At 38.7% G+C, this 27,418-nt stretch overlaps 3 protein-coding genes across 3 annotated transcripts; 2 read left to right on the forward strand and 1 right to left on the reverse strand.

Moving 5' to 3' along the window:
- Positions 1 to 367: 367 nt before the first annotated feature.
- LOC136423001 (integral membrane protein GPR180-like) lies at positions 368 to 7,691 on the reverse strand. Its single transcript, XM_066410978.1, has 9 exons — positions 7,414 to 7,691; positions 5,469 to 5,609; positions 4,381 to 4,578; positions 3,490 to 3,596; positions 3,089 to 3,212; positions 2,491 to 2,642; positions 1,590 to 1,781; positions 1,183 to 1,260; positions 368 to 888 (listed from the first exon to the last, which is right to left on the reverse strand). The coding sequence occupies exons 1-9, from the start codon at positions 7,547 to 7,549 to the stop codon at positions 730 to 732; spliced, it is 1,287 nt and encodes a 428-aa protein (XP_066267075.1). The 5' UTR covers positions 7,550 to 7,691; the 3' UTR covers positions 368 to 729.
- A 202-nt stretch (positions 7,692 to 7,893) lies between these two features.
- On the forward strand, positions 7,894 to 15,674 carry LOC136423193 (dTDP-D-glucose 4,6-dehydratase-like). Its single transcript, XM_066411264.1, has 12 exons — positions 7,894 to 8,008; positions 8,950 to 9,016; positions 9,431 to 9,499; positions 9,867 to 9,957; positions 10,596 to 10,738; positions 11,040 to 11,138; positions 11,447 to 11,506; positions 11,858 to 11,901; positions 12,111 to 12,276; positions 12,741 to 12,799; positions 13,282 to 13,379; positions 13,663 to 15,674. Exons 1-12 carry the CDS (start codon positions 7,899 to 7,901, stop codon positions 13,770 to 13,772), a joined length of 1,116 nt encoding a protein of 371 aa, XP_066267361.1. The 5' UTR covers positions 7,894 to 7,898; the 3' UTR covers positions 13,773 to 15,674.
- A 311-nt stretch (positions 15,675 to 15,985) lies between these two features.
- LOC136423103 (acyl-CoA Delta-4 desaturase-like) lies at positions 15,986 to 26,157 on the forward strand. The gene is made up of 13 exons (XM_066411125.1): positions 15,986 to 16,183; positions 19,239 to 19,465; positions 19,752 to 19,901; positions 20,172 to 20,318; positions 20,481 to 20,582; positions 20,902 to 20,961; positions 21,221 to 21,344; positions 21,771 to 21,847; positions 22,516 to 22,613; positions 23,296 to 23,392; positions 23,598 to 23,677; positions 24,225 to 24,350; positions 24,717 to 26,157. The coding sequence occupies exons 2-13, from the start codon at positions 19,259 to 19,261 to the stop codon at positions 24,778 to 24,780; spliced, it is 1,332 nt and encodes a 443-aa protein (XP_066267222.1). The 5' UTR covers positions 15,986 to 16,183; positions 19,239 to 19,258; the 3' UTR covers positions 24,781 to 26,157.
- The last annotated feature ends 1,261 nt before the right edge of the window (positions 26,158 to 27,418 follow it).

The raw sequence follows: 27,418 nt of genomic DNA on the forward strand, positions 1-27,418 counted from the left end.
AGGCTATAAGCATACCACATTTTGTGTAAAGTAAGTGGCATGTTTGTGCTTCCATGACAGTGTCTGTGTCCTTGTGTTAAGTTTGCAACTTAATACCAAAGATACCTCAAGTACACAACTGTTACCTTAATCTTGATCCTACCAAATTTGATTTCTTGGTTCTTATATTTGCCCTCTGAATTCTTTTTTGATTCATTGAAACCAAAAGAGAAGACTTATACTGTTCAGGGTATGTATCAAGATATCAACTCAAAATCAAGAACCAAAAAATTGAATTGGTCGGACCTGATACTAGGGCCATGTTGATTTGATTTTATGAATGACATCTGCTCACGCGCATCAATTTTTGTCCCTTTCCCCCCCCCCCAAAAAAAAATGTTTTTGACCATACTGCAAATCATACATAGCTGCTGCAAAATGAGTAAATATATGCCGTAAATGGCACCAAAAAAATATTTCAGAAAAACAGATAACGATGCCGTAGAATACAAAAGTCAATTCAAGTCAAAGAAGAAAATGTGATAGAAGAAAAATAAAGAATCTATTGTTTGGCATACTATACTCTGCTGTCTGTTTATCTATTTGTTCAACCTTCCTAACCACATAGATCTCATAATGAAGACAACTTTTTTTAGTCAAACATTTTTTTTATTTGCACAACCGCATCAGTTTTGGAATCCCCAGAAGATGTCATCCACATAATCAAATCAACATGGCCTAATAGATATCTTAGGAGTAGTTCTTCTTGTTAAAACTCCTGTCCATCCTGAGAGGCAGAGACAGTGCTGACAGGGCAGACACTTCCCAGTACAAACTACGGGACAGGAACAGTTTGTAGAGGAGCACAACTGCTAAAGACTCACATATAACTACTCCACTTGTTACAATCTGGAAAGTAAAGAGACAAGAACATGATTACATCAATGTCACTTCACAGTGGACTCAATGGAAAAATACAAATGGACTATACTGTTTTTTTTAATGACATCATTTGTGCCATTTTAGACTGCAAAGTACAAAGTATCTAAAGTTGAGACCAAGATTAGTCTGTGTATGTAACTCCACTGTAAAAGGCTGTCACGGCCACTCGAGCCACTTATAAGCGTGATTCAATCAGGCTAAGGCCAAGAGTAGATAACAAAAACATGAATGTAGGACAGTGAATCATGAGTCTTCACTTACCTTATTCCTGAGGTGTCCAGGAAACAAATATGCTATAACCACAATAACTGGGTAGCTTAAGAACCATAGCAGACAGCTCTGAAAAGAAAGACAATTGATTTTCAACAGGGAACAGTAATTTTTCAAACTTTATACATTGTACTTCAAAAGTTGTAACATAAATTTTACACCTAAGCAGTGTTACAAAGGATAAAACTCAGGCAATAGAAATGTATCATTACTTCGTTGTCGACAATTTTTGTGTATGGCTTTAGATTGCACTTAGCGAGTTGTTAGTGACATCATCATTTGTGCACACAGAAGTACCACATCATCATAAAGGATACTATGCTACCCATGCATATCATTGAGGCAAACATGAACTCAAACTTCACACAACACTCCCCTTTGCAATGACATCAACTTACCTTGAAAAAACTGAGGTAGAAATCTCTCCTGAGGCTGCTCCTTTCCTTGGCCATGGTTTGGTAGATGGCCCCTCCGAACACGAGCGCTAACACTAGTCTCAGCACCACCAAGGACAGGCCCACCGCGCTTCTGTGGGCGTGGTACGTCTGGTGTTCTGAAGACTGGAACTGTTCCCATAGAGCCAGGACTGCCTGGTAAACAAAGTGGGATCTTGAGTCTGTTAGCTTTTATCTTAAATGTGTACTCAATGCGAAAGGGGTTATCGCAATGGTTCGAGGTTTTATGACTGCAAAGTCGCATAACAGCAAACTTAAAACCACCGTGAAAATGCTTGTTCTGTCTTCTGTCCAACTAGGTACCAGCATTGTTTTAACCACAAACTCAAAACAACTGCAAACACTCCATTTTCTCAGCTCCTTACCGCAAAATTAAATCCCTACGAATGTTTCCCTTTTACAGTAGTTCACATTTGCTGCAGACTCGATAATTATATATAATGTATATGTACTGAAAGAAGTAGGGAATGTCATCTCCAATGTGCTTCTTGGTTCAACTTTTCATTATTTAACGTTTCATAATTTCTGCAATGTCAAGATTAACAAAATGAATACATAAATTGCAAAGATAGGGGTACATGTATGTACAATTGTACAATGTAACCAGTTAAGATTTGTATAAATATCACTATATACCTTAGCATTGGCAAAGATAATTACAAATCTAGGAGTTGAATAAAACAACTGTGAACTGCACTTGAAAAACGTACCAGACTAGATATACACATGATTGTTGAACAACCCTAACGATGAGACTATTGTTACTCTTAAAAAGGATGGACTAACAATAATGATGCCAAAACTGCAAAAGTTTATGTATAATCCAAAGTATATAATAACTAACCTGTATGGCACCGAGTCCCAGCACAACTACTGTTACAATGGGGTTGTTCTTCAGGTTGGACATCTTGGTGGCTTTTGACCCGGCCAGTGTCCATCCCATGGCTACATTCAGCAGCATGTACAGCATCACCAGTGCAGAAAGGACCTCTAGCACTACACAATGGAACAGCAGTCACATGAGTAGATATACATTGTACCGAGAGAAAGTAGGCTACCAAAAGTGGGTAGTCACACACAATGTATCTCAACCCATCTATCCTTTAGTCCAACTATTTGACCATTGAGAAGATCTGGCAACCAGTTTTCTCCACCCTTCTTGGTTCTCTGTTTTTCTTAGTGTTTTACTTAGTGTCATGCCTGTCCATTCTCTGACATTATCCTCCCATCTTCTCCCTTCCTACCTCTCTTTTTTGCTCCCTCGATGGTTATCTTACATGATAGTTTTGACTTCAGCTTTCGTTTCTTTACTGTGGTTAGGAGGTCTTTGTACAGACCAATATTTTGCTTGACTCTATTTTGCATTTCAGATACATTAAGTAGAAAGGTAAATAGTATATCGTAAGGAAAGAAAGAAGAATGAAGTTAAGGTTGATACTCACTTTCAGACAAGTTAAGAAAAAAAGGTGATCCCTCTCCGTCCTTGCTGTACCTTTGGTAGTGCAACATGTTGAATAGTGCAGCGGAAAACTGCAGAGAAGTGGCCAATGTCAACAGCTTTAGCACCTGTGATAGAGGAAGAATAAGCGCAATTTACTATCACTATATCAAATTTGTAAATACAAACATGTCTAATTGGAACACAATGCATCATCTTTATTTAAACATAAAGCACATCAAATTTTATTTGTGGTTTTGTAGTAACTCATTTTTGACAAAAAAAAAGATAGAAATGTTAATCTACTGGTTCAGAAAAAAACCTGAAATACAGAAAAAAGTGTTCACATTTGCTAGAAAACATGTGGCATAATCAAAAAGAAATCTATCTGTACAATGTACATACCAAGTACATGGGTCCTTCCTTACAAATAGTCTGCCACAGTTGGGGTCCATAGATACAGGCCATGATGAAATATGCCAGAACTACAAGCTGGTAGAACAGGAGAAGACCTACAGAAACACAAAAAGAAACTTTAAATCAAGTTCCAGAAAAAGGTTGTTGGCAGTTTGGTGTTTGTGTAATAGAGATAAATCTTCTTTCTTTAATACTGAAGAAGCCTGGTATCCAGGCCTAATATAGCTGCCAAGTTTCTTTCATTCCATCTGAAAATGAGATGACAAAAGAGACCCGGCAGCTGTATATAACAGGATTGGATACCATGCTAGTACTGAAGTCACCATCAAAGGGGTTCTACGCATATGTTGGCACCTGGTGAATGTATTTTGGTCATGTACAAGGCCATGTTGATTCGATTAAATGGATGACATCCACACGCGCATCAATTTTTGCCCATTTCCCAAAAAAAAATTTCCGGCCATACTGTAAATCGTATAAAGCAGCTGCAAAATGAACAAATAGATGCCGTAAAAAAGGAAAACGAATACTAATGTCGTAGAATGCCAAAGTCAATCACAAGAGTCAAAGAAGAAGATGTGAAAGAACAAAAATTAGGAATCTAGCTAAGGTATACCATACTCTGCATCTTCAACCATCCTTTGATTTCTTAATGAAGGCCAAGGTTGTTTCTTTTTTGGCCAAACATTTTTTTTTCTCTATTTGCAGGCTTGCATCAGCTTAGGGTTTCCCATTGTCATCCATAGAATAGAATCAACATGGCCTAAATAAAAATAAATAATGTTCAATACCTCTTTCCCCTGTACTGAAGTGGTAAAAGGGTATCTACTAAAAAGTTGGCAGATGGCTGTTTTTTGACAGTGTGTATACATGAATTACCTCTTTCCCCTGTACTAAAGTGGTCAAAAGGGTTGCCCTCCCTGTCTGGGTTGAACAGTCTCAGTTGGTACTGTATGGTGTTGGGCTGTCCCATAAAGGACCCCAGCTGACAGGTGCTGAGCTCCGCGTACACAACGTGCCACATCTCAGGACTGCCGCTGGAAAAGGTGAAGTTGGCCTCCGCTTCCACAAGTTCAACTGGAAGAAAAAAAAGATATCCTCAGTAAGAAAGATTAAAGTCTCCTCATGAGTCGAACACAAGACCTCTTATCCAAGGTACTGTGAATCTTAAAATGTTGGTTGTGTTTTTGGCGGTGACCGCAAATGCGCATGTCCAATGCAGGGATCTCCCCAAAGAATGGAACAGTGGCCCTCCTCCATCCTGTTCTAATCCCAGCTCCATCCTGTTGATTTTCAAAGTTAGGGTACCAGTATTTCTTCCAATATTTCCCCAGCCAAGACTGTAATTTTGCTCAAATTTAAGATTTTATTGATTAATATAATTATGATGCAAACCTGAAGTTGCAGGAAATGAAAAGGCAAGATGCAGCAGTTGCTCTCCTCTTGACAAGTGCGTGCCCCCTCCAGACCTCCCCCCTCACGACATGTATCCTGTGCTTGGCACCCTCCCCCCATCCTGCTCTATATTTCTGGGGAGATCCTTGCAATGTATCACTTTATAGTAAATATAATACATACTACAAAATTGTTTCACCTGTGAATTTAAAACACAGCGGAAACCTCCTTTCTTCTCATGTACATGTAAATGAATTTACAGCATGTCCCAACCAAAGGTAACTTGTTACTCATTTCCTTTCTTCTTTTATTAATCTATCATTTTCATCAGATTCTGAGTTAATTGTACTCCAATAAACTGCAATAAATGATTATAATTTATAGTGGTGTCAAGTGACTTTCCTAAGCACACAACATCAACATGGATTTGAATCCCTCCAAACTTGGAGTCAAATACCCTAATTATAACCACCAATGCTACTGAAAGAAAATTGGAGGAATTCTCTTATTCAGGAATTATCATTGTTCAGTTTCCTTTTTTTGCCATACAACAATTCAAAGACTTGACGTACAAGACAGTCTGGCAGCTGATATCTTGTCGAAACAGGTGAGTTTCTCGGTCGCATCCCTCCAGTCATCGTCCCGGTACAGGTACAGTCTACCGTCTGAGGTCACCGTGGCATTGAACTTGTACTGGATAAGGGTTGGTTCCCCTGTTTGAAAAGAAAATAATCTCAACATTCATAGAAACACATTTACAAAGACTTTTACTGCTTAGAATAGATGTTTACAAATAATGAAATGGCAAAGATACATATGTATGATATTATTGCATTGGCTCACTCACTTAGAATTCAATAACTTCATTCCTTTTGCAAATGGGACATTTATATAGTGTCCTTGCATATACATTGTCAAACCTGCCCAAGGCGACCACCCGGCGGACCGAGCAAAAACGGTCGCGATGGACAGGTGGTCGCCATGAAGAGGATTCCACTCACATGTTTCCAGGGCGAGGTTTTTAAATACAGTACGTAAATGGATGGAAAATTATGTGAATTTAGACAGCATGACCCCCACCAGGCTCAATTCTCATTGACAGAAAGATCACACAAAAATTACATTTTCCGTTATCTGTATACCGCTACATCGTGTACAAATTTTCGTCATAATTTTGTGTACAAAACAATGTTTGCCTCGATAATCTCGCAGCGCCTTCCCGCATTCACACGTTACATTAAATAGTACACACACACACACACTCATCATCGAAGTTTTAAGGCCTAAGACAAATCCCTAGAAAACACCTGCTGGCCCCAGCCTTTTTTGGGGTGCCGACCGCTGGATAAAAGGGTCCAAAAGTTTTCGATCTGACAACTAAAGATGAAACAGAACGGTGTGATTTCGTCGCGCCGCGCCGCCAAGCTCTGTGCGACCGCCTCGAAAGGTATGAGTCAGTGCAGCAGAACGCACAGCGTCCAATAAAAGTTTGCGAGATTCATGGAAATAAAAAGAAAATAAGAATATTAATTTTCATCAATAACTAGAGTATTCGTAAATGTTCATACACATAAAGCATCGTGTTTTAGAAAGGTCAGCGGTACGCCAAATCCGGGCTACGCCAAATCCAAGATGGCGTCGGGACCAAGGAACAACATTTATCGCCCGATGTTTTGCCCGCCGCGAAGTCATTTTACGGCGGAATTTAGTAAGACACAGACACATTTTTGTTGAAAATACAAGAAATAGATAATAGTTTCTGTGAAATCTGACTTCTTGACGCCATGTACGACGTATTCGTTTTGAAAATTGAGTTTAAACCGAACTAAGATAACGATAGGCACAACAACATCACAAACATTTGTCTTTACAATTTGTTTATGAAGGCGGAACGTTTTCTTAAAACACTTCATGGAAGAATCGATGCTATAACATTGCTATTTCATATATTTTTGTCCTTATTTTTGTCCTTCAAAGTCTTGAAAACATTTCCGTGAAATCCGACAACAAAATGATCCGATGTCACCACACGCTTGAAAATTAGGCGGCCGCCATGGGCAGGGATTGTGCTCTGTGCGGTCCCAATTCGTGGCGGTCGCGGTCGCGTTGGACAGGTGGTCGCCTTGGGCAGGCAGCTTAATGCTTGTGCCTATGGAGAAAATTTTCGGGACCGAGAAAAAGCGGTCGCCATGGCCAGGTGGTCGCGTTGAAAAGGTGGTCGCCTAGGCAGGTTTGACTGTACAGTATCATTTACAGTCTATCTACATTGCAAATGATTCAAAAGGCTAATAATTGTACTACCAATAGTAATGCTATTGTATACTTAACTACAGTCTGTTTTAATTTGGTAACCTCTTTTCAGTTTCTTTTTGCATGTTCAAATAATAGATATATCAAATATTTTAATTTGATAAAATATGCATGCTATATTGTTGAAACTTAACCTTAGCATGAGTTCAGTTTAATCTTAAGATATAATCTTAAGGAAAAGACAAGATAACAAGATATCACACTTACCATAGAACCAAAAGCTTGCAAGATGTTGTCCCTTCTCTTCCAAGGCTCTTTGAGAACTCAAGACTCCCCTCACCGTCTTGCCTTGGCATTCTAAGACGCCGGCTAGGACTCTTAAGGCAAGAAGCAGCCACAACATGTTCAGGCAGACCTGATCTTCAAATACTGATCTTATTCGTTACATGTAGCCAGATATATCGAAGATATTGTGGTGAAAATACTTTGACAGTTTTACCGGTATTTTGCAGACGCCATTTTGCTTGGTACGTGTCACTACTCACTTCCGGGGTACGCTTTATGGTACTATCGTAAAATACGATTCTAGCAACAAAACCAACTTTTTACACTCTTTCGTATCTTTTTAATGTTTTAAAAAAAATCATAAATGTATTTTTAGTGCACTTGACTAAGAATTTCGATTATCATTTGCATTAATGGATATATACTTATAGTTTACGATATGCCGTAAAGTGTGTTGGTGGTACAAGATGGCGGCGCCCGTGGAAAAAACGCCGGCGGGTGTCCAACAGGAATGTTGTTTTTGTTCGGACACAAAGTTCCGACGGAGGATTCTGGTGACAGGCGGTGCTGGCTTCATGTGAGAGGGTTATGTTTTTACTTTGTATACAGTAAGACTGGTACTGTAGTTTAATACTCTTTTCCTGAGGTGGAACTAGTACTCAAGTGGGAGGGGGGCATTTTTGTTGATAATAATTGTGAAACCATGCGGAAGTGATTATGAAGGTGAGAAGTTTCAAATAATGTCTCTGTGTTGATTGAATGATACACAAGCATAAGATATACGCCTTAATATTTACTTCTATTTGTACTGTTTTATGCTGACAATATATCACAATATACAACATATAAACAACTGTAACAGTGGGGGTTCAAGCGCCTCCAACTGACCAGTCTAACTGGTCTTGACCTTTTAGCCTAGTGGTTAAGGCGTGCGTGCCTGTGATCTGGGCTGCTGGTTTCGGCGTGGGTTTGAATCTCGGTTGGGATCACTTCTGTTTCTACTCGCTCCTTTGATTTGTTTCACTGGTTCCCACGCCGGCCCTGTGAGATCACACAGGGAATATCGTACTCAGAGACAAGGGGCGAGTCTAGAAAGAAAAGGGGGAGTCTTGTAACAGTGGGGATTCAAGCGCCTCCAACTGACCAGTCTAACTGGTTGCGACCTTTTAGCCTAGTAATTAAGGCGTGCGTGCCTGTGATCTGGCCTTGGCTGCCGGTTTCGGCGTGGGTTTGAATCTCGGTTGGGATCACTTGTTTCTACTCGCTCCTTTGATTTGTTTCACAACACACATGTTTTTGCTTTTGCCTGAGGCTATTGACAGGATCATCCTGTCAGCAGTGTAAATTTTTTCTACTGCTGACAGGATCATTCTGTCGACAGGATCATTCTGTCAGCAGTGCAAAGTTTTCTTCTATTGACAGGATCACCCTGCAGTCAATAGTCACTTCCTTTACTTTTTAAACTTTTTTATTACTCAAAAATGTACTTCATAATTTCTATCTTCTTTTTTTCTCCAGAGCATCACATGTTGTTGCAATGCTTGTGGAAAGACATCAGGACTACTTTGTTGTCAATCTTGATAAGGTAATTGACTGCTATAATATTAATATGCAATGTTTTAAAAAATCTCAAAATCAGATATGGGCATTGGGTTGAGTACTATGGATGTTGGTTAAACTTAGGAAATCTTCACAATTTAGTGGATGAACAATAAAAGTTGAAAGTAAGAGTTGTTACCTTTTGATGTATTTATTTTTGACTCAAGTGTATGTATTTTTGACTCAAGTGTAAATTTGAATTACTCATGACACATGCAATGTTTATGCCATTTCATCATGCGCTAATATAATGTGGCATTTAAGTCCATGATACTGTTAAACTGTTGTATATTATATTTTCTGTAGTTCGGGGCTTTGCTTTGGATACAGATCTTTTTAAAGATTTGTAAGCATTCAACATGTACATGACCTTGAAGTATATCCCATTTGCCCTTGACAGTTGGATTATTGTGCCAGTCTCAAGAACCTTGAGAGTGTGGAAAACAGTCCCAACTATAAGTTTATTCAGGTAAGTTGTATTTTTCATACTGAATTACTTTTCCCTTCAAATTTATCATTAATCTAAGCAAAAGCAAATATATTAATTTCAAAAAGATGTAGATCTGCAAAGATGTAGTTCTGCAAATTAAATCAAACAATAGCAACATTAGTTATTGTTATCAACCTACTAGTATAGCAACTTGTCTGACAGAAATAGGTGTTTTTCCAAAACAAAAAACCAGCCAATTTGCTACTAGTATCAACATTTCTTTTTACATGAGCATGTAGTGAAAACAGTGCATTATCCAAGGTATTCTGTTTTATCCCTGTATCTAATTGTATTTTTGTGTTTTACATGTTTTATGCATTTTTTTTATTCCATACCTATCCCACAGGGTGACATCTGTGACCAGGACTTCATGAGGTATATCTTCCAGAATGAGAGAATTGACACAGTGTTGCATTTTGCTGCTCAGTCTCATGTTGGTAAGTATCACTATGGCAGGACATGTTAAATGCTTACATCAAAGAATTCTTTGACATAAAATCAAGAAGACATATACATCCAAGCAAGATTCGATGCTTTTAGAATAGAAGAAAATGAAAATATCTTTAACATTGTGCTGACATCTATCTTTGGTTTAAGATGCATTTGGAATATCCATGGAGGGTTTAAAATGCATTTGGTATATCCATGGAAGGTTTAAGATGCATTTGGAATATCCATGGAGGGTTATGGCAATGGAAAAATCCCAACCAAATGCATAAACTATCACTTGAATGTACATTATAACATCATGATGTGCCTATATGAATTGTTAGGTATTTTGATATGTTACTGAATGTATTGATGTACATTAGATATACAGGGGATAAAATACACAACACAAGAGTTACTCAAACATCAGGATAAGTTTTGTGAACTTATAGCTATTTACAAAACTTAAATATCCAGTTGCTTATGAATAACTTGTGTATTGTGTTACTGAATACTAGTATATACATGTAGTAAGAATATAGTACACTGTACTTGTGGATGCTGTTTTATTGCTAACTCCAGTGACCATGTTAAAATTTCTAATGCAAGATCCAGTATATCTGACAAAATCAATTCTTTATTGTAGACACGTCATTCACGAGTTCTTTAGAGTTCACGCGAGTGAACGTGTACGGGACCCACGTGCTCGTCAACACGGCGTACGAGACCGGTGTGAAGAGGTTTGTCCACGTCAGCACAGATGAGGTGTACGGAGGAAAAAGCACCAGCGTAAGCTTTACAGCAACCTGTTTTATGCATTTTATTTGCGAGGTTGCATTTGTGTCAGTATTTACAATAACACATGCATCTTGATATCCCCATGAATTCAGTGATACTTTTGTAGGTTAAGACTGTTTTCCATGTAATGATTATTAAATGCAAGCAATTCTTTCCTCCTTTTCAACCAAACAACCAATCAGTCAATAGATCAAACAATCAAACATTCAATCATTTTTCATAAGATGTCAAATCTCAAGAATAAAAGGTGTGAACTTGCTTTAACAAACTTCCCTTTGATTTTTTTTTAAAGGTGCTTCATGAGTCTGCACCCAGAAACCCCACAAACCCCTATGCAGCCTCCAAGGCAGCTGCGGAGTGTATTGTGATGTCCTACTGGGAAGGTTTCAAGGTCAGATGACATTGATAACCTATATAAGGGCTTTCTTTTAATATAGGTTGGGGATGGGGAGTAGTGAAAAATATTTCAAAAGTGCTTCATATGGGTCTATCAACTTAACTAAGAATGTCTTGACCACTTATATGTTTTATTGGCAATATCAGAAAAGTTTAGTTTTTGCTCCTTTTTAACCACAAACTTGAAGAAGCTTTGGCATGTACATGTAATATATACTAATTTGTCAATTTGTTAGTTTTGTTAGGGTAATTTTTATCAATTTGTCTTGATTTTACCTAATTGTTTTTTTCATCTTCTTTCAGTTCCCTGTAATCATAACAAGAGGTAATAATACGTATGGTCCTCATCAATTTCCAGAAAAGGTAAAGAAATCTTAATTGTTATGTTGAATCTAACATTTGAAGTACAAATGTATATACACTTGATTCTGGAATATTACTTCTATTAGATTACACTACTGCTTCAGAACTAATTAAACTGAAGAAGACAGTCACAAATTCAGAAGAGTAATTGCTGTATTCAGTTCTTATATATTACATCCTATTTGCATCATTAATCTGTATTAAGGTTGTCAAAATGCCAATAAGAACATTTAAATGGGAAAATGAATTGCCATGCATTCTAAATATCATGAAGTAATGTTGTCTCTTAGATCTAGAATAAAGACTAAAACCCTTGGTTATTAGTGAATATTACTGTCTATAATTTTTTAGGTCATTCCAAAGTTTGTGTCTTTGCTGCAAAGGGACAGAAAATGGTGAGATATAATTGTTCTATTTCTATGTTTGTAGTCCATATACATTGTACTTCTTTTTGTATACTGCAGAGAATTTTTTTACCTTCTGCAATAAAGTATCAGATGTAGATATCAGAATACACAAATTAAGCAAGCCAGTGAAATATGTTCTTTGTTGTTTTCTTAAAGATTTTATATACATCTTTACAAGTTATGACTCATTTCTCCAGCTGTGTCTATGGAAACAGCCAGCCGTTACGGAACTACCTTTACGTGACAGACGTAGCAGAAGCGTTCCTCACGATTCTGGAGAAAGGACAGGATGGTGAAATCTACAACATCGGCACGGACTTCGCAATCTCCAATCTGGAGTTGGCCAAGCTGCTCATCAGAAAGGTTGGGCTAAAAACTAGCTATGCTCTATTGTTTATAATAGTAGTAATGTAGTTTTACTTGGCTTATTGAATTAGCCACCTTGACTTACATGTAAATGTCTTGTGTCTAACTAACATGCATTTATTCAGTAATTTTGTTGATTTAAACTATACAGTACTTGTATCCCAGTTACCCTAATATATGAAGTGAGTGTCTCCATGAAACTGTAAAGTTGTTTTTTCCAGAGTTGTTCATGTTGTGCCATATCTTTATCTGTAATATTATGAATATTATGAATGTTAAATGTAAACATCAAGCTGTCAAAAGTCAAAAAGGTTTTTTTTACAACAATTGAAATTGCGTACCAGAATTATGTTCTGTGCAATAAAATCATTTGTTTTCATACTGAAGGTATCTCCAGTTGGTATAGATTTTCTATGACATGCATGAAGTTGTTATGTACTTTTGTTGCTCTCCAATCACAGTTAAAACATGTGACCAATGAAGAAGATGTGCAGAGGTGGATTGAGCACACCCCAGACAGGTAAAATAATGCTACATGGAGCAATTTTGAGAGCCAAGGATTATCAATCCAACTGGCAGGAACAGAGTTAACTAGCAATTCTGTGGTACTGCTGTGTCCTTGGTGCTGATTGGCTGTCAGCTGGAAAATGTCATAAATGTTTCTTGTCCTTTACTCTGATTGGCTATCAAATAGGTCAAAGAGCCTTCTCCTGGGTGCTGATCGGTTGTCTACTATGACATTCCTCAATATTCCCAGTCCTTGGTGCTGAACAGTTGGTTATGAATGAAACTTTCAAATACTTTATCATTCCTGGTGCTGATTGGCTGATTCTCATTAGTAAAATCATTTCAAACTCTTTAGAAAAAAAAGCTTGATAATTTGGAGACATTCCTGAAGTAATTATTTATGCAGAAGCATAGCAGTTGTAGTCAGATTTTAATTTTGAATCATGGTACAATGAAAGTATTTTTAGGAAGTCATTTCAACGCTTCATTTTCCAGACCCTTCCATGACCAGCAGTACCGCATTGACAGCTCAAAACTCAAGCAGCTGGGCTGGGAGCCCAAGGTATCATGGGAAGAGGGACTGGAAAGAACGAGTAAGTACAGGTTGTATAGATTTGTATAGATTGATCTGTTAGGAATTTTATACTTTATAGTGATATCGAGTAAAAATGCACTCATTGTTTTATGGGAAATGTATGTAGACTGTAGTTTAAACAATGGAAATTTCGTATTCTGAACATTGTGTATTTAAGTATGTTCTGACCTTTTTGTCCATGATAGTGAGGTCTATAGCTGGAAAAGATGGTAAAAATTAGATCTAAGGGAAAATGATTCATTAAATCAACTTATTAAAAGTAAATTTTCTTTGCCTTTCAGTTGCCTGGTATTCTAAGCACTTCCATAACTGGACAACGGCAGAACAGGCTCTACAACCCTTCGGCAATGGAACGTCCAAATACGAGAACTCCGGAAGTGCTGGACAATAACACAGAAACAGATTCTTACACCTGGGTTTACATCTATTAAGCCCAGGTTACACATAGCCGAACATGAACTTCCAACCTTCCCCAAAACATGGTTGGGAGTGGTTTGGGACCTAAGTCAGCTGTAGTAGGCTGGTCTTTGGCGGGGTTGGCTAGTGTTTGGCTGCGCCACTCAAATGTTATGAAATCTTAAAACATTTGGCTGTGGACGGAAGGTCTGGAATGGGTTGCTGGTAGTTGGTTGACTGGTGGTTTGGAGTAAGTAGTTGTCAGGGTGTCTTTGGGCTTTGGGAGTCAAATTTGAGTACGGCTAACCTTGGATGGCTAGTTGTCGGGATCCATGTTTGGCTATGTGTAACCGGGGATTTAGTTTTTGTATCCAGGAAAGATTTTATTCAGGACCAAGATACTTTTCACAGAGTGATTTTTATTTTCGTCTCAAAGCTGCAGTGTTTAGACTAATAAGATTTTAGATTCAAAGTGAAAGTACGTAAAAGTTTTAATAGCTATGCTGACTAATTCATATACCTTAAAAAACATGGTCAAAGTATTGTTTGAATGGACAAAGTATATTTCAAAATGATCAGTCGCTTTGTACCAAACAATGCTAGCTTTTTTAACAAAATGAAAACTTATTTATTCAAGGTGCCTTTATAACAAGAAAAATCAGACACAGAGGCCTTATACTGAGCTTTGTTTAGACTAAGAATGAAAGTAAAGTAACTAATTAACAGAATCAAATATTAAATATTATATAATATAAAAAGAAAGCCATTGTAGTGGGATACAGTTCATGCATGTATGCATGTTTATATTGTTTCTAAGCACATTATATATTTTTACTCAGACAAAACTTCATTATATGATGCATTCCATTGAATACTAACAGACTTGAACAAAGGTCAAATAATCCTAACATGAACAAAGGTTCAAACAAAAAAAAAAACATATAATGATACATGTTTTTCAATCTATTGCTATTACAGTATTAGGCCATGCCAATTTATCCCTCAATTGTCATATACAGTAAATGTTGAAATGTTAGTGGGAAATGTTCTGATGCATTTCGATTTTACATTGTTAAACTGTATTGGTTGCATCATTTTAGCCAAAATCTTTGAAAATATGTAACAATAATAAAAATTATAGAATCCCTACCTACCAACCCTAATTTTTTCGGCACTGTAACTGGAAACACTGCATTTTTGGGGGCTAGGCCTTGCCAATGAATCCCATGCCATTTACTGAGAAATCCTTAAGGAGATAAATGTACAGAAGTACAATGAAACATGATGCATATCCTGAGGTTCCTACTTTAATCTTTATTTCATTATGTATGGCAGTGTTCTCTTTAATCAAGAAGTGAACATGACCAATTTATGCATAAGAATCATACATGTATGTGCACACTACTGTGTCCAACGGTCAAACTTCACGTGATATTGATTATGCACTGTGGTATATAGAGTTAGTAAAATAGTGTTAGGTATTAATTGGAGTAACTACAGTTGTGTGACTTGATAATTGCATATACTTGACTTTTTATCATCATGCTGGTTGTTGAAGGAGGGGATTTTAGGCGAAGCGATTTAGAAATGGTCCGAAAATCTGTCCGTTGGAAAGATCTAGTTTTATATGGAAAAAGTCATTGCATAAAACCTTACGAATCAGGTCTGTGTGATATGTTTAGGTAGAATTTAGTTTACTTGTGTATGGCATCATGATGTATCTCTATTAATGATATTCATTAAGGTACAAAATCAGTATGGAAGCTAATATTTCTGTGATATTTCCTGATATACATCATACAACAATATGGAAAACCCACTTTTGAGTTATAGAGTTGAAGATGTTTCTCTATATTTGTTATGTTACAATGAATAAATTTCTTCCTGTGTTTTGAAATTGACTCTTTATATCCCATCATTGACTACATGTATGTGTCTGTCTTTAGGCAAACAAAACTTAGCACACAAGCTAGGCAATCAGAGATGGCAAACTTCACCCCCTTCACGTCCCATGACGTAATTCCCTGTGCACAGATGGAACAAACAATTCTTCACTGCCTTGAGGTGAAGGAACAATACAGTATGAGATTACCATCTCTAGAGGAAAATTGCATGCAGATTGTGTCCATCCCGCTAGGGGCGCCATTCTACGGGCCAATTGTGAGCGTGGATCCGATATGGCGTGACAGTTGCACCGGTAAACGTCACAGTCACGTGTGCAGCCGTTGTCTCGCCAGCCGGTGTGTTGGTTGCAGTACCTGTCTTTTCGGTTCGCTGATTGCTTCACACGTTTACGGAATATTTCTGACCATGGCGGCGGTTTAGAGCTGACGGTGTACTGTTTAGCTCATCTGGTAACATTTCAGTGTTTATAACGACCATACAACGATAGTTCACCCAATATCGGTAAGTACCCATATTCCAGCCCTTCTTATAGTGATATTATACAGGTGACAGATAGCGGAAGTGCATACCATTGTCTTTAAGGGGCGGGTCTTCCTTCAGGAAAGCTCGATTTTACTTGTGCCATGTGCGTGCGGTGAATCTATAATAAAGAAGAGGTCGATCCTTCTACAAGACGTATTACATATCTGGGGCCGCGGTGACTCTTGAATTGCCAACTACCCAGAAATCTTGAGACAAAGGCCTTTGTAACAACGCGTGGGCGGGTGTACTCGCCGATTGAATAATTAATGTTAACGTATGATTGCGTTAGACCGAAAAATTACCAAACGCACCACACCTATCAATGATAAAGAATGTAAATTGCATCAACATTGATCGTTGCCGAAAACTTGATGTAATTTTATCGTTCAAGACTGTAAGATTGTATAATATGACTTAAAACAATTTTGTCAAGTCACGATTGACGTGAGAAACCAAGAGACCCAGAAATTTCAACAATCTTTTTATCCACCAAGATCAAATAGAAGTGAGAAGGCGACTCTAGCAATGAGCAAAGGTTGGTTTTTAGGGAATTGCATCATCCTAATGTATGAGCGTGTTTAAGTTTAAGCCGTCGTTTAATTGCCATGTTTGAGTTTGAGAACACGTCATACCTTTCAAGCCCACCCTTATTAGTATTCATGGCACGTCAACGTACAAAGCGTGGGAGGTCTTGAAATATGTAAGTCAAGGTACGCTAGTATATACGGGAGAATATGCTTTAAAACGTGCGATTGAATCTTACCTAAAAACACCACTATGCAATGTTGTTTAAGATGCAAATTTGTGGTTGAAAATCCTGCATTAATCGTACACCATTGGCATGATAATGAATTAAGGAGGAAAGTCCTTTCTACCCTGGTTGCATAATACCTTACCCGTTCCTTCTACATAATGCCCTTGCCGTTGCGTAACCCACGTGATGAAAAAAAATCGATATTAGTTCTTAGCGAGTGGGGCATGGTGTTTGCCTTTCTTCAAATTGTGCAGATTTGTACTGCTATTTTGCTTTATATTTTAGTGGTGAATGTAGTAGCTATAGTTCGTAGTTAAAAACCTGCTGATCGACAAATGTTGCTCAGTGTCGCTGACGAAATGTAGTGGATGCTATACTTGAAACGTCTGACGTTTCCAAAATCATATGCAGTTACTCGAGTAACTGTTTTTATTCGTTATTTCCTGGATGTCTTAATTTCATCCTTCATCAATGTAGTAGTGAATGTTGGAAAGATATATATAACTCAGCATTTGAATTGGTCTTATGGCCTGAGTACACATATGAGACATGGAAATTTCCACTGGTGTACGTGACATGTGCAATCGGTCATTCACATACGCTGAATGTTACATAAGCCGTTCAAGGTTCGCGCGTGTGCACGCTAGCCTGTCAGTAGGTCGGGGCACGCTTATTTGCGTCATCGTACGATAAGTTTACGTTTAGCAAACAAAAAGTATACTTGGGACACTCGTGTCGTACAAAGATCAGAAGTTCAAAAGTCTTGTGACAGAGAATTTTTTATCAGAGCTTCGCTGAAAATCGCAGGACAAAAAAGTCGTATGACAAATGTGTTAGCCTCCTTCGCAGACTTCTTGAAGCACCGGCGTTTATTTTCGGGAGCTATCAGCTATGATTCGCGATTTTCAACATGGGCTATAGGTAATAAAGAAGTCATCCTCAATTGAGGTGAAGCATGATGCTTTTTTTAAGTAGCTAGCGGTATCGCAATGCACCACTGCTCGCGTTTTTGGCCAAGCACACCGGGTCACCCATACTCTTCTTGATAAGTGTGTCGGGTTCTTTTACGTGCAGAGGTTTGACGCTTGAGGCTTATGCCCGAAGCTCCCTCATACACGGGGCCGCCGGCTTAACGTCACCATCCGAAATGACGAATGCAATCCCTTACAACCCTTACATGTCCGAGCTGGAGTCGACCATAGGATCGAACTCGGGCACCAGGATCCAAGGAATTTGATCCAGATGGCGAAGCAGCGGGGTTGCGTTACCGCTTGCGCCACAGTGACGGCAAGGGCTTTCGCCACGCCAAAAAGTCTTCTATATGCTTGGCGTGGCGAAAGTCTCTATGTTGGCATTAGGAAACCTTAGCCCGTGTTGAAAATTGCGAATTAGCGCTCCCCTGAAAAAATAAAACCCGGCGCTCTGAGGTCTGCGAAGGAGGCTACATGTGTGAACGCATCACAACCCGGTATAGCCCGGGCGTTATGACAACTTATACACTTTAATAGCGGTGGGTTTTAAATCTTTCATATTGTATGGTAGTCAGGCACCCGTATTGGCAACGGAGCGATGCGTTTTGTTGCGTCACCTAGGTTTTGAATCTGTAAATCTGTGAACGCGATAAAATCACTACTGACGATTTACAGTCAAAATGCCGTAGTCACTCTTCTAAAAAAGACCTATACAGTCCATTCTTTTCGTTCTAAATACACTTCATTGTCTCAGGAGACGGGGTTCCCTGTGACTTCAATGACATTTATAAAGTTGAATGTGTGACCACACCGCAATGCCAATGAATAGCCCAGGCGTCATTTAAACATACAGTTGTTTCTTTTTAATCTTTGATATCATATGGTAGTCCGGCATCCATATTGCTTTGGCAACTGAGCGATGTATTATGTGGCGTCACCTAGGTTTTAAATCTATAAATCTGTGAACGCGATAAAATCACTGCTGACGATTTACAGTCAAAATGCCGTTATCTCTCTTGGTATAATAGATCTATTCATTCCATTCTTTTCGTTTCAACTATTAAAGCTTCATTGTCTCAGGAGACTGGGTTCCCTCTGATTTAAATGGCATTTAAAAGTCTTTGTTCTGACCAAATAAAGCAGGTTTCAAATCCTTGGTTTGACTCGATCTAGGAATCGAATCCGTAACCTACCGTATGCAAATCGAGTACTCTACCGGCTGTAGCTGTTAACCAATGAATTTGCAGGAAAATTGAAGTAATTAGCTAGATTTGTCAATTCCTCTCTGATTGACCCTGATTCATTACAGATAGCAAAACTGTCGCAAAGATGCCACCGCAAGAGGAAGAAAAGATAGCTAGCAACGGAGCGCCACCACGTGACCGACTGTTGACATGGGCCGACGTCCGTTCCCATGACAACAAGGACGACCTGTGGTTCGTCATCGATGGCATGGTGTATGACGTCACCACCTGGTCCAAACGTCACCCTGGAGGAGCCAAAATCTTACGTCACTATGCTGGACAGGATGCATCCGTAAGTTGTGTACAGGTGTTTGCAGTCACGTGACTGTGACGTCAGCGTCCGCCATGTTGGAGGATTAAAATTGCGTGCAGTCATAATTTGAAGAATATGCTAAAACAGCCGATAATTCTTTGCCTCCGCTTACTTTGTTCTTTTTTATGCTATTGCTTCTGTAGTGAGCACAAGACTGTTAACAATTAATTTGTTCCAAATAACCGTTGATATCCACATAAACACTTACCAGGGGTTAGAGAGGACATTTGCATTTGTACATGCTGTTTATTTCTTGTTCCGCTAGGAGGCGTGGTTGTCCTTCCATAACGACAAGACGCTGGTGAGGAAGTATATGAAGCCGCTGTGTATCGGGAGGGTAGAAGACGGTGGTCAGAAGGAAACGGAACAGATCAAGAAGGACTTCCGCGAGCTCAGAGAGACAGTGGATAAAATGGTGAGGCATAGTCACGTGAAAATAATCTATACTTTTTAAAAGCTATCCCTGTATAGCTGTCCCTGTACATCTGTAAATACTTATAACGTTTGGGAACGCATCTGTAAGCAGCGACACCTGTGCTGCAGTGCAATGTGAACCAGTCAGAATTGCCCTGAGGAAGGTGACAGATGGTCACTGAAACGTCGGTGGAGTAAAACATTTAGTTGTGTACAAAGAGTCTTTTCATTCACCAGTATGTTTTACGATCGTTCATTATGTATTTTCCAGGGATTGTTCAAGCCAAGCTACACCTTCTTTGGCGTCCACCTAGCACACATCGTGCTGCTAGACGTGCTGGCGTACCTTATTGTCGCTCACTATGGTGCAGGATGGGGGCCGGTCCTCTTGGCCACCATTGCTCTGGCGATATCCCAGGTAAAACAAAGTAAACGATTTCCTGAATACCCCTCCTTTATTAAGACTAGTTATTAAAACTGTGGTAAAACTGAGACAGAATTTTTCTATTGCAGTTGATAAAACTTCTTCAGGGCATGATGTATTGTATTCAATCTATATTTTGTTATTGTTTGTCTTTAGACCCAGGCAGGCTGGCTACAACACGACTTCGGCCACCTGTCCGTCTTCAAGACGAAGTGGATGGACAACTTGGCCCATCAAGTCGTCATCGGATTCCTAAAGGTGTGACAGAAATGTTCCCCATCAAATATGATATCTCACGGTATGAATATGACACGGTGGGGTCGTGTGGCGTAACGGCAAGGTGTTCAGAACCAAGTGGTCCCGGGTTCGAATCCCCCTGGCGTCACCGATGTTGTACCCATTGTTCTGTGTACGTTGCACCTAAAATAGGTTATGAAATACTTGAGTGCAGTGCCACGCCGTCCTTGTTTGTCAAAGGGCGAAGTAAAAAAAATCGATATCTATACACATGCCTGAAATGTACAAGAAAGAAATACCAGTATATTCTGACGGTTGTTTTCTATCATTGGTCACACAGGGAGCGTCGTCGGCCTGGTGGAAGAACCAACACTACCAACATCACGCCAAGCCTAACGTGGTGAGTTAATCCTACATCTATATACTCTGTGAATGATTGATAGAAAATTGTGATGTCTACGTAAGTGTATAATTTATATAAGAGTAGAATATGAATAGATTAACGTATACGTTTTATTAGAATCATGATCAACAAATTAAAACTGTTAATTTATCCGAGATCACCTTTTATGAGTCCACCCGATGATTATGATACAATTGAATTACATGCCTAACTTTTCGAAGAGAACATATAGAAATATTGAATACCATATTTATAGATCCACAAGGACCCGGATATTCGCGTGGAGCGTGTCTTCGTCGTCGGTGACGTCATGCCGGTGGAGATTGCGATGAAGAACAAGAACAGTCCGCCGTACAACTGGCAACATCTCTACTACATGGGTAAGTCACACACAAAATTATACCTCTACTACATGGTAAGTCACAAACTACTGAATCAGTCAGCTTCTCTAACTAACGTATAACTGACAACATCTCTACTACATGGATAAGTCACGAAAAAACTGAATCCTTCAACTCGTTCTAGCTTACGTTTCGTCTCATTTTTGATAGATTTTGCTGTCTTACCACATTGTCATTAATAAAAGATGATAAGTTAATGTTAAACGCGTGTTTTGTTACTCATATCGTGTTGAATGTGTAGGAACCTTGAGTACGCCCAACTATTTTATGTGTGTTATTTAATTTTTCTCACCAATGCTTCGACAGCTTTACTGTGCCTTTACCAGGGTATCATGAACTTCGTTGCTGCTGCTTACCGCTAGATGGCGTTGCTGACTGATGTGTGTTTTCTATTTGATTTCCCAGTGTTGACGGTGGCGCTGGTGCCTGTCTACTACCACATCATGGTGTACCGCTTCATCTTCACACGGCAAAAGTGGCATGTACGTACAGATACCATGTTTCACATACTTGATGTGTCTATGAACTGTATAGAACGTGTTTCCTGTTTTCAATAAGAGTGATACAATATCACACACCTTTGTAGCCTCATTTGCAGGCTTTCTGGCCGGCGCCGTCTTTTATTTTTCTGGGGGAGCGCCGATTTGCGATGTCTTAACATATCGGGGCTAGGTTCTTTTGCTGAAGAAAGTGTATTTGCTGGCAAAAGAACCTGGCCCCGATATGTTGAAGATTAATTGCGAATCAGCGCTCCCCCGGAAAATAAACGCCAGCGCCGGCCAGAAAGCCTGCAAAAGAGGCTAGTGCAACCGTACGCACGCTTCTGTTGCTATGTATCATGCATATGTCGATATTGCTCACATAATATTATCTCTCTCTCACTCTCTACTCTCTCTCTCTCTCTCTCTCTCTCTCTCTCTCTCTCTCTCTCTCTCTCTCTCTCTCTCTCTCTCTCTCTCTCTCTCTCTCTCTCTCTATATATATATATATATAGAGAGAGAGAGAGAGAGAGAGAGTATGTGACACGATAAAAATGTTGAAAATGACTTTCTGATAATACTTAGTACTAGCCACCTTAAAAGATACTGCTACACAAATCATTTTGATAATAAAGGAAAGTGATATTCACTTCAGTCATCTTGCCCTCTAGGAGCTCGTGTTGGCCGTGTTGTTCCCCGTCATCTTCGTCGCTTCTTTCTACCCCAACGTAGGACTGACGAAAACCATCGCGATGTATCTACTGATGAGGTAGGTTACATTCGTCTTTTGATACCTATTTCTAGCAGCGTCAGCTATGAAAACGATTCACGAAACGACAGTACCTACACATTTATGGACTAGGGGTCCCAAACCTACACGACTTTGATAATCTCCCTCCAATGAGCTATCTACCACTGAAAAATCATGGCCATAGCTTGTCCAAAATATGGGATATCAAAAACGAAATTTGCCAGGGGGTCAAAATCTAATTGTTTTGAGGTCTTACCAAGACCTACACACATTCTAGATATCACGACAATCCGCTCAGGCATCTCGAGTTATGCTGTTCACAGACACACACACGTACCCGAAAACGTAACCTTGAAAGGTGAAAATACATCATCGGTCGTACATTTCTCACGCGAAAGAGAAAAAAAAACATGTTTCGTCTTAAATGTACTTGTCCGTTTATCTACAATTCTACGGGGCAATATCACGATTTATCTGAATGGTTTATTATCACAAGTAAAAGGAATGCACAACAGTGGTAGCCAACAGGCTGAATTGTTGATGTAACATTTACTTAATTACAAAAAAATTAAAATCCGTTCAGACATACAATATATACGATACAATACAATAAAAATCGAATTTAAAAACATTGGCTCTTAACGAAATTATTCATGGATCTCAAAGATGGCAATTATATGTACGTGTTACGCTTTTAAAGGGCCATCGAGAGCCAGTGGTTCACCTGGGCCACGCAGATGAGCCACATCCCCATGGACATAGATAAGGATAAGGACAAGGCCTGGGTTACCATGCAGGTATGCACACCCCTTTCTTCATCAATGTTGCATATTTGATCACATATCCTACAACTTTGCAATCATTGAAATCATGTACTCAACCGTAGCTATCATATAACCTAAAGCGTCATACAATTTCATGTCATAAGTAAAGTCATTGATGGCAAAATTTTGATATGTTTAAATGATATACAATATCACGTTCCGTCTGTCTTCGTTGTAGATGCATGCTACCTGCAATGTTGATAAGAGTCACTTCAACGACTGGTTCACCGGACATCTCAACTTCCAAATCGAGCATCAGTAAGTAGAACATTCTATTTCTATGTTGACGTAACTTTATTTTTTTCACGTGTAGCCTAGGTCTCACGGTACACTGCACGCGGTGCAAACTTATACGGTGCACTCTTTCACTGTAGTGCGTGTACGCATTCAACAGCCCGTCAGGAACTGTGGAAAATCAACAGAAATGTACAACGATATCGAGTCCAAATGTCCGCAACAATATTGTCTTCTCGTGGTAACCATATAATATTATATAGAATTTCGCCGTGGGGGAGTACAACTTTCCACCGAAGATGACTCGACGCTGCTTTCTATTGGGGACGCCATTGTTTAGCACTGAGCTCAGAGATCTCTTACCGCTCGCCTCTTGAAATCACGCGCGCTCGCGCCAGATTCTGCTCTCACGAGAGAAGACTCAAAATGGCGCCGGAGTTTGGAAAGATGACATATTCTTTGAAAACGTTTTTAAACTTTCAAAAAATATGACCACAAAATAAAAATGAACATCTCTCCAACAGAAATATGATTATGAAACGTTGTACTAATTGTTCTACCGATATTTCAGCCTGTTCCCGACCATGCCACGTCACAACCTGTACAAGGCCACCCCTCTGGTGAAGTCTCTCTGCAAGAAGCACGGCCTGGAGTACACAGTAAAGTCGCTAGGGGAAGCCTTTGTCGATATCTTACGGTAAGACAGACTTTCAAGTGTATCGAATTTGCAACAAAGTCACCTGACAATTTTTTCTTCCAACGATCTAGAGTCATGCATGATCTTTGTTACTCAGTTTACGCCAATTCATCTGTGTTGATAGACACTATTATCAAGATAGATTTATTACTGTATGTAATGATAATTTTCAACACAAGGAATTGGACTTACCCGAATTTTCGCCCACATTCATTCTTTGACAAAAATGGTGTTGTGCATCCGAAAATGTGGGTAAATCAAATTCTTTGTTTTGGAAAATGCTGTTAAAAATCATTTTCCATAAATCTAGTGTTATTGATGATAGATTAATGGTTCTTTACAAAATATCATTATCTTGCTTTTCAGGAGCCTGAAGAAATCTGGACAACTTTGGCAAGAGACTCATTCCCATACCTGGCTGCACGGTTAAAGTCCTTAACAAATATCTGCTTGTTATTCCACCGTTAACTTTTGACTTTACAAACAGTACCGTAACGCTGAATATAAGACGTTTTGTACGAGGAAAAACGTTAACAGTTTTGAAAACATTTATAGTTTCAAAAATAAGCTTAAACATATAGATGAAAATGACTTAGAAAAGACGAAGTAGAAAAATATTACTGCATAACTACTCGCTTTATATGGTGACATCTAGCTGTTTTCTCTACGCCAAAAAGTGTGTGTTTGTGCTTATGAAAGGTGAACCATAATCATGAAATATTAATGAATATTCAAAGTTGCTGAAATTCATAACACATTTCTATTTACTAACAAAGTGACTTATAGAGTCAGGTGAATTATAAAATAAACATGTTATTGGTATGATGAGGCATATCATATTCTCTATACCAAAGTTATCATTTAAAAGTGGCACACAATTAACGATGAACATGTATAAATACAAGGTTCTTAAGTTCTTTACCAATAGACATTTCAGTAACAAAGTGGTGTAAGTCATATAACGAGAATATTCTGGCAACGTCAAAGTATGTAAAACATTGGCCAACTTTTTTTCGTTTATTTGGTTGCTGGGAATTTGAGAAATACATTTGCTGCTGATTTGAGCACTACTTCTTGTTATAATAGTATATAGGGTATAAACATGGTCCATTTTACTAAATCAGGTGAAAAGACTTAGAAATTAAGATGGTTGCGGAAATTGTGATAGTTACACTGACCAACAGGTTTCATAGCACCTTCCTACATATGATAGCATATGCATTTATTTTCTTGATCGTTGAAAGATAATGTACAAAATGGAGTATATTAATAAGTGTCCTTCGTTGTGTACTTAATAAACTCGCGACCAAGATAGACAAGTTAGAACTTAAGATTCCAAGATGAAGCAAGAACAGTTTGGCAATGAGGAGAATACACATTGAGCTGTGATATCCACTTTTCTTTGCCGAGGTCGATATTTTTGTGGCAGCTTGGACAATATTAAAGCAAGGAGGTTATAGGGAAAACCTTGATTAGAGCAATGATATATATGAATAAAGGAAAAGCTTCTCTGAGATATAAAGCTGGGATATAAATGTGTGCATGTATGTGAACGAAAAATCGTACTGTACGTTTTCAATGGTGATAAGACTATGTTATAAAGCTGTATACCATATCAGACTATCGATCGTATAGTACGGTTTTACGTACAAATAATAGTCTGTTCAAGAGTATATACTTGTAACTTCCACTATCATCTATGAGTTACTTCTAAGTATTAAAGACAAAAATAGTACGCTGTTTTTTAAAAACCCTACACTGCATTGTATACATTGAACAAACAGCAATAAAAAATGGGCTTTAAGAACGATTGTTATTCATCAGTATATCAAAACCACCCAAGGTTTCCGGTGCGCGTAGGAGTGAGAACTAGGTCATGGAAAGCCGTGATGGGAATATCAGGAAGCTGATATCATACCCTGGAGCTGTATACCATATCAGACAATCTATAGTGCTGTTTTCCACAATTTTCAATTTTTTTAAAATTTGCAGTACATTTACATCAATGCCACTATCATCTGTGGGTTACAACAAAATCTTAAAGGCGATGATAGTGTATTTGAAAAACCATAAACATGTGCGTTGTATACTTGCCATTTACATTGACGAAACAACATTTAAAAAACATTGGGCTTTGAATAAGCGATTGTTGTTCATCAATAAACCAAAACCCACCATCACAAGTTTTCCGGTGTGTGTATGAGAGAGAACTAGTTCATGGAAAGTAATCGGAATATCAGGAAGCTGATACCATACCTTGGAGCTGTATACCATATCAGACAATCTATACTGCTGTTTTTCACACAAATTAGTTAATAGAGTGCACTTACACCAGTGCCACTATCATCTGTGCGCTAGTACAAAATCTTAAAGGCGAAAATAGTGTATTTGAAAACCCTGCACAAAGTCATGTGCGTTGTATACTTGCCATTTACATTGAAGAAACAGCATTAAAAAACATAGGGCTTTAAATGAGCGATTGTTGTTCATCATTAAACCAAAACCCATCATCACAAGTTTTCCGGTGGTGCGTAGGAGAGAGAACTAGTTCATGGAAAGTAATCAGTATATCAGGAAGCCGATATCATACCCTGGAGCTGTATACCATATCAGACAATCTATACTGCTGTTTTTCACAAATAATATTTTTTAAGGAACATGCACATCAATCTCAATATCACACTTGGCCTGGGTCACTACAAAAACTTTAAGGCGAAAGTAGTGCATTTGAAAAACCCCACACATGTGCATTTACATTGACAAAACAGCAAATAGAAAAATAGGGAAAAACATTGGGCTTTAAGAGCGATTGTTTTTCATTAATAAACCAAAACCCACCATCCCAAGTTTTTCCGGTGTGCGTAGGAGTGAGAACTGGTTCGTGGAAATTAGTCAGAATATCAGGAAGCTGCCAAAGTTCCTCTCAGCCTTGGGCACTGACGTCTTTTCATCAGGCCATAGTTCATGACGTCAATGTCTGGGCAAAGCAATTATGGGTGACGAAACAGTTGGAGGTATATAAAGAACCTTCTGCAAAGGAGCGATAGAGAAAGACACTTTCTTTGCGC

The sequence above is a fragment of the Branchiostoma lanceolatum genome, chromosome 17 (genome assembly GCF_035083965.1).
Source record: "Branchiostoma lanceolatum isolate klBraLanc5 chromosome 17, klBraLanc5.hap2, whole genome shotgun sequence".
NCBI lineage: Eukaryota > Metazoa > Chordata > Leptocardii > Amphioxiformes > Branchiostomatidae > Branchiostoma > Branchiostoma lanceolatum.

Coding starts and splice junctions, on each gene's coding strand:
- LOC136423103 (XM_066411125.1), top strand. CDS start 19,259: ATGCCACCGCAAGAGGAAGAAAAGATAGCTAGCAACGGAGCGCCACCA. Junction 20,319..20,480: donor TTGCTCTGGCGATATCCCAG/GTAAAACAAAGT, acceptor GTTTGTCTTTAG/ACCCAGGCAGGCTGGCTACA. Junction 20,962..21,220: donor ATCACGCCAAGCCTAACGTG/GTGAGTTAATCC, acceptor CCATATTTATAG/ATCCACAAGGACCCGGATAT.
- LOC136423001 (XM_066410978.1), bottom strand. CDS start 7,549: ATGTTGTGGCTGCTTCTTGCCTTAAGAGTCCTAGCCGGCGTCTTAGAA. Junction 5,610..7,413: donor TGCAAGCTTTTGGTTCTATG/GTAAGTGTGATA, acceptor CTTTTCAAACAG/GGGAACCAACCCTTATCCAG. Junction 3,597..4,380: donor CTTTAGTACAGGGGAAAGAG/GTAATTCATGTA, acceptor GTGTTTCTGTAG/GTCTTCTCCTGTTCTACCAG.
- LOC136423193 (XM_066411264.1), top strand. CDS start 7,899: ATGGCGGCGCCCGTGGAAAAAACGCCGGCGGGTGTCCAACAGGAATGT. Junction 8,009..8,949: donor ACAGGCGGTGCTGGCTTCAT/GTGAGAGGGTTA, acceptor TTTTTTCTCCAG/AGCATCACATGTTGTTGCAA. Junction 9,958..10,595: donor TGCTGCTCAGTCTCATGTTG/GTAAGTATCACT, acceptor TCTTTATTGTAG/ACACGTCATTCACGAGTTCT.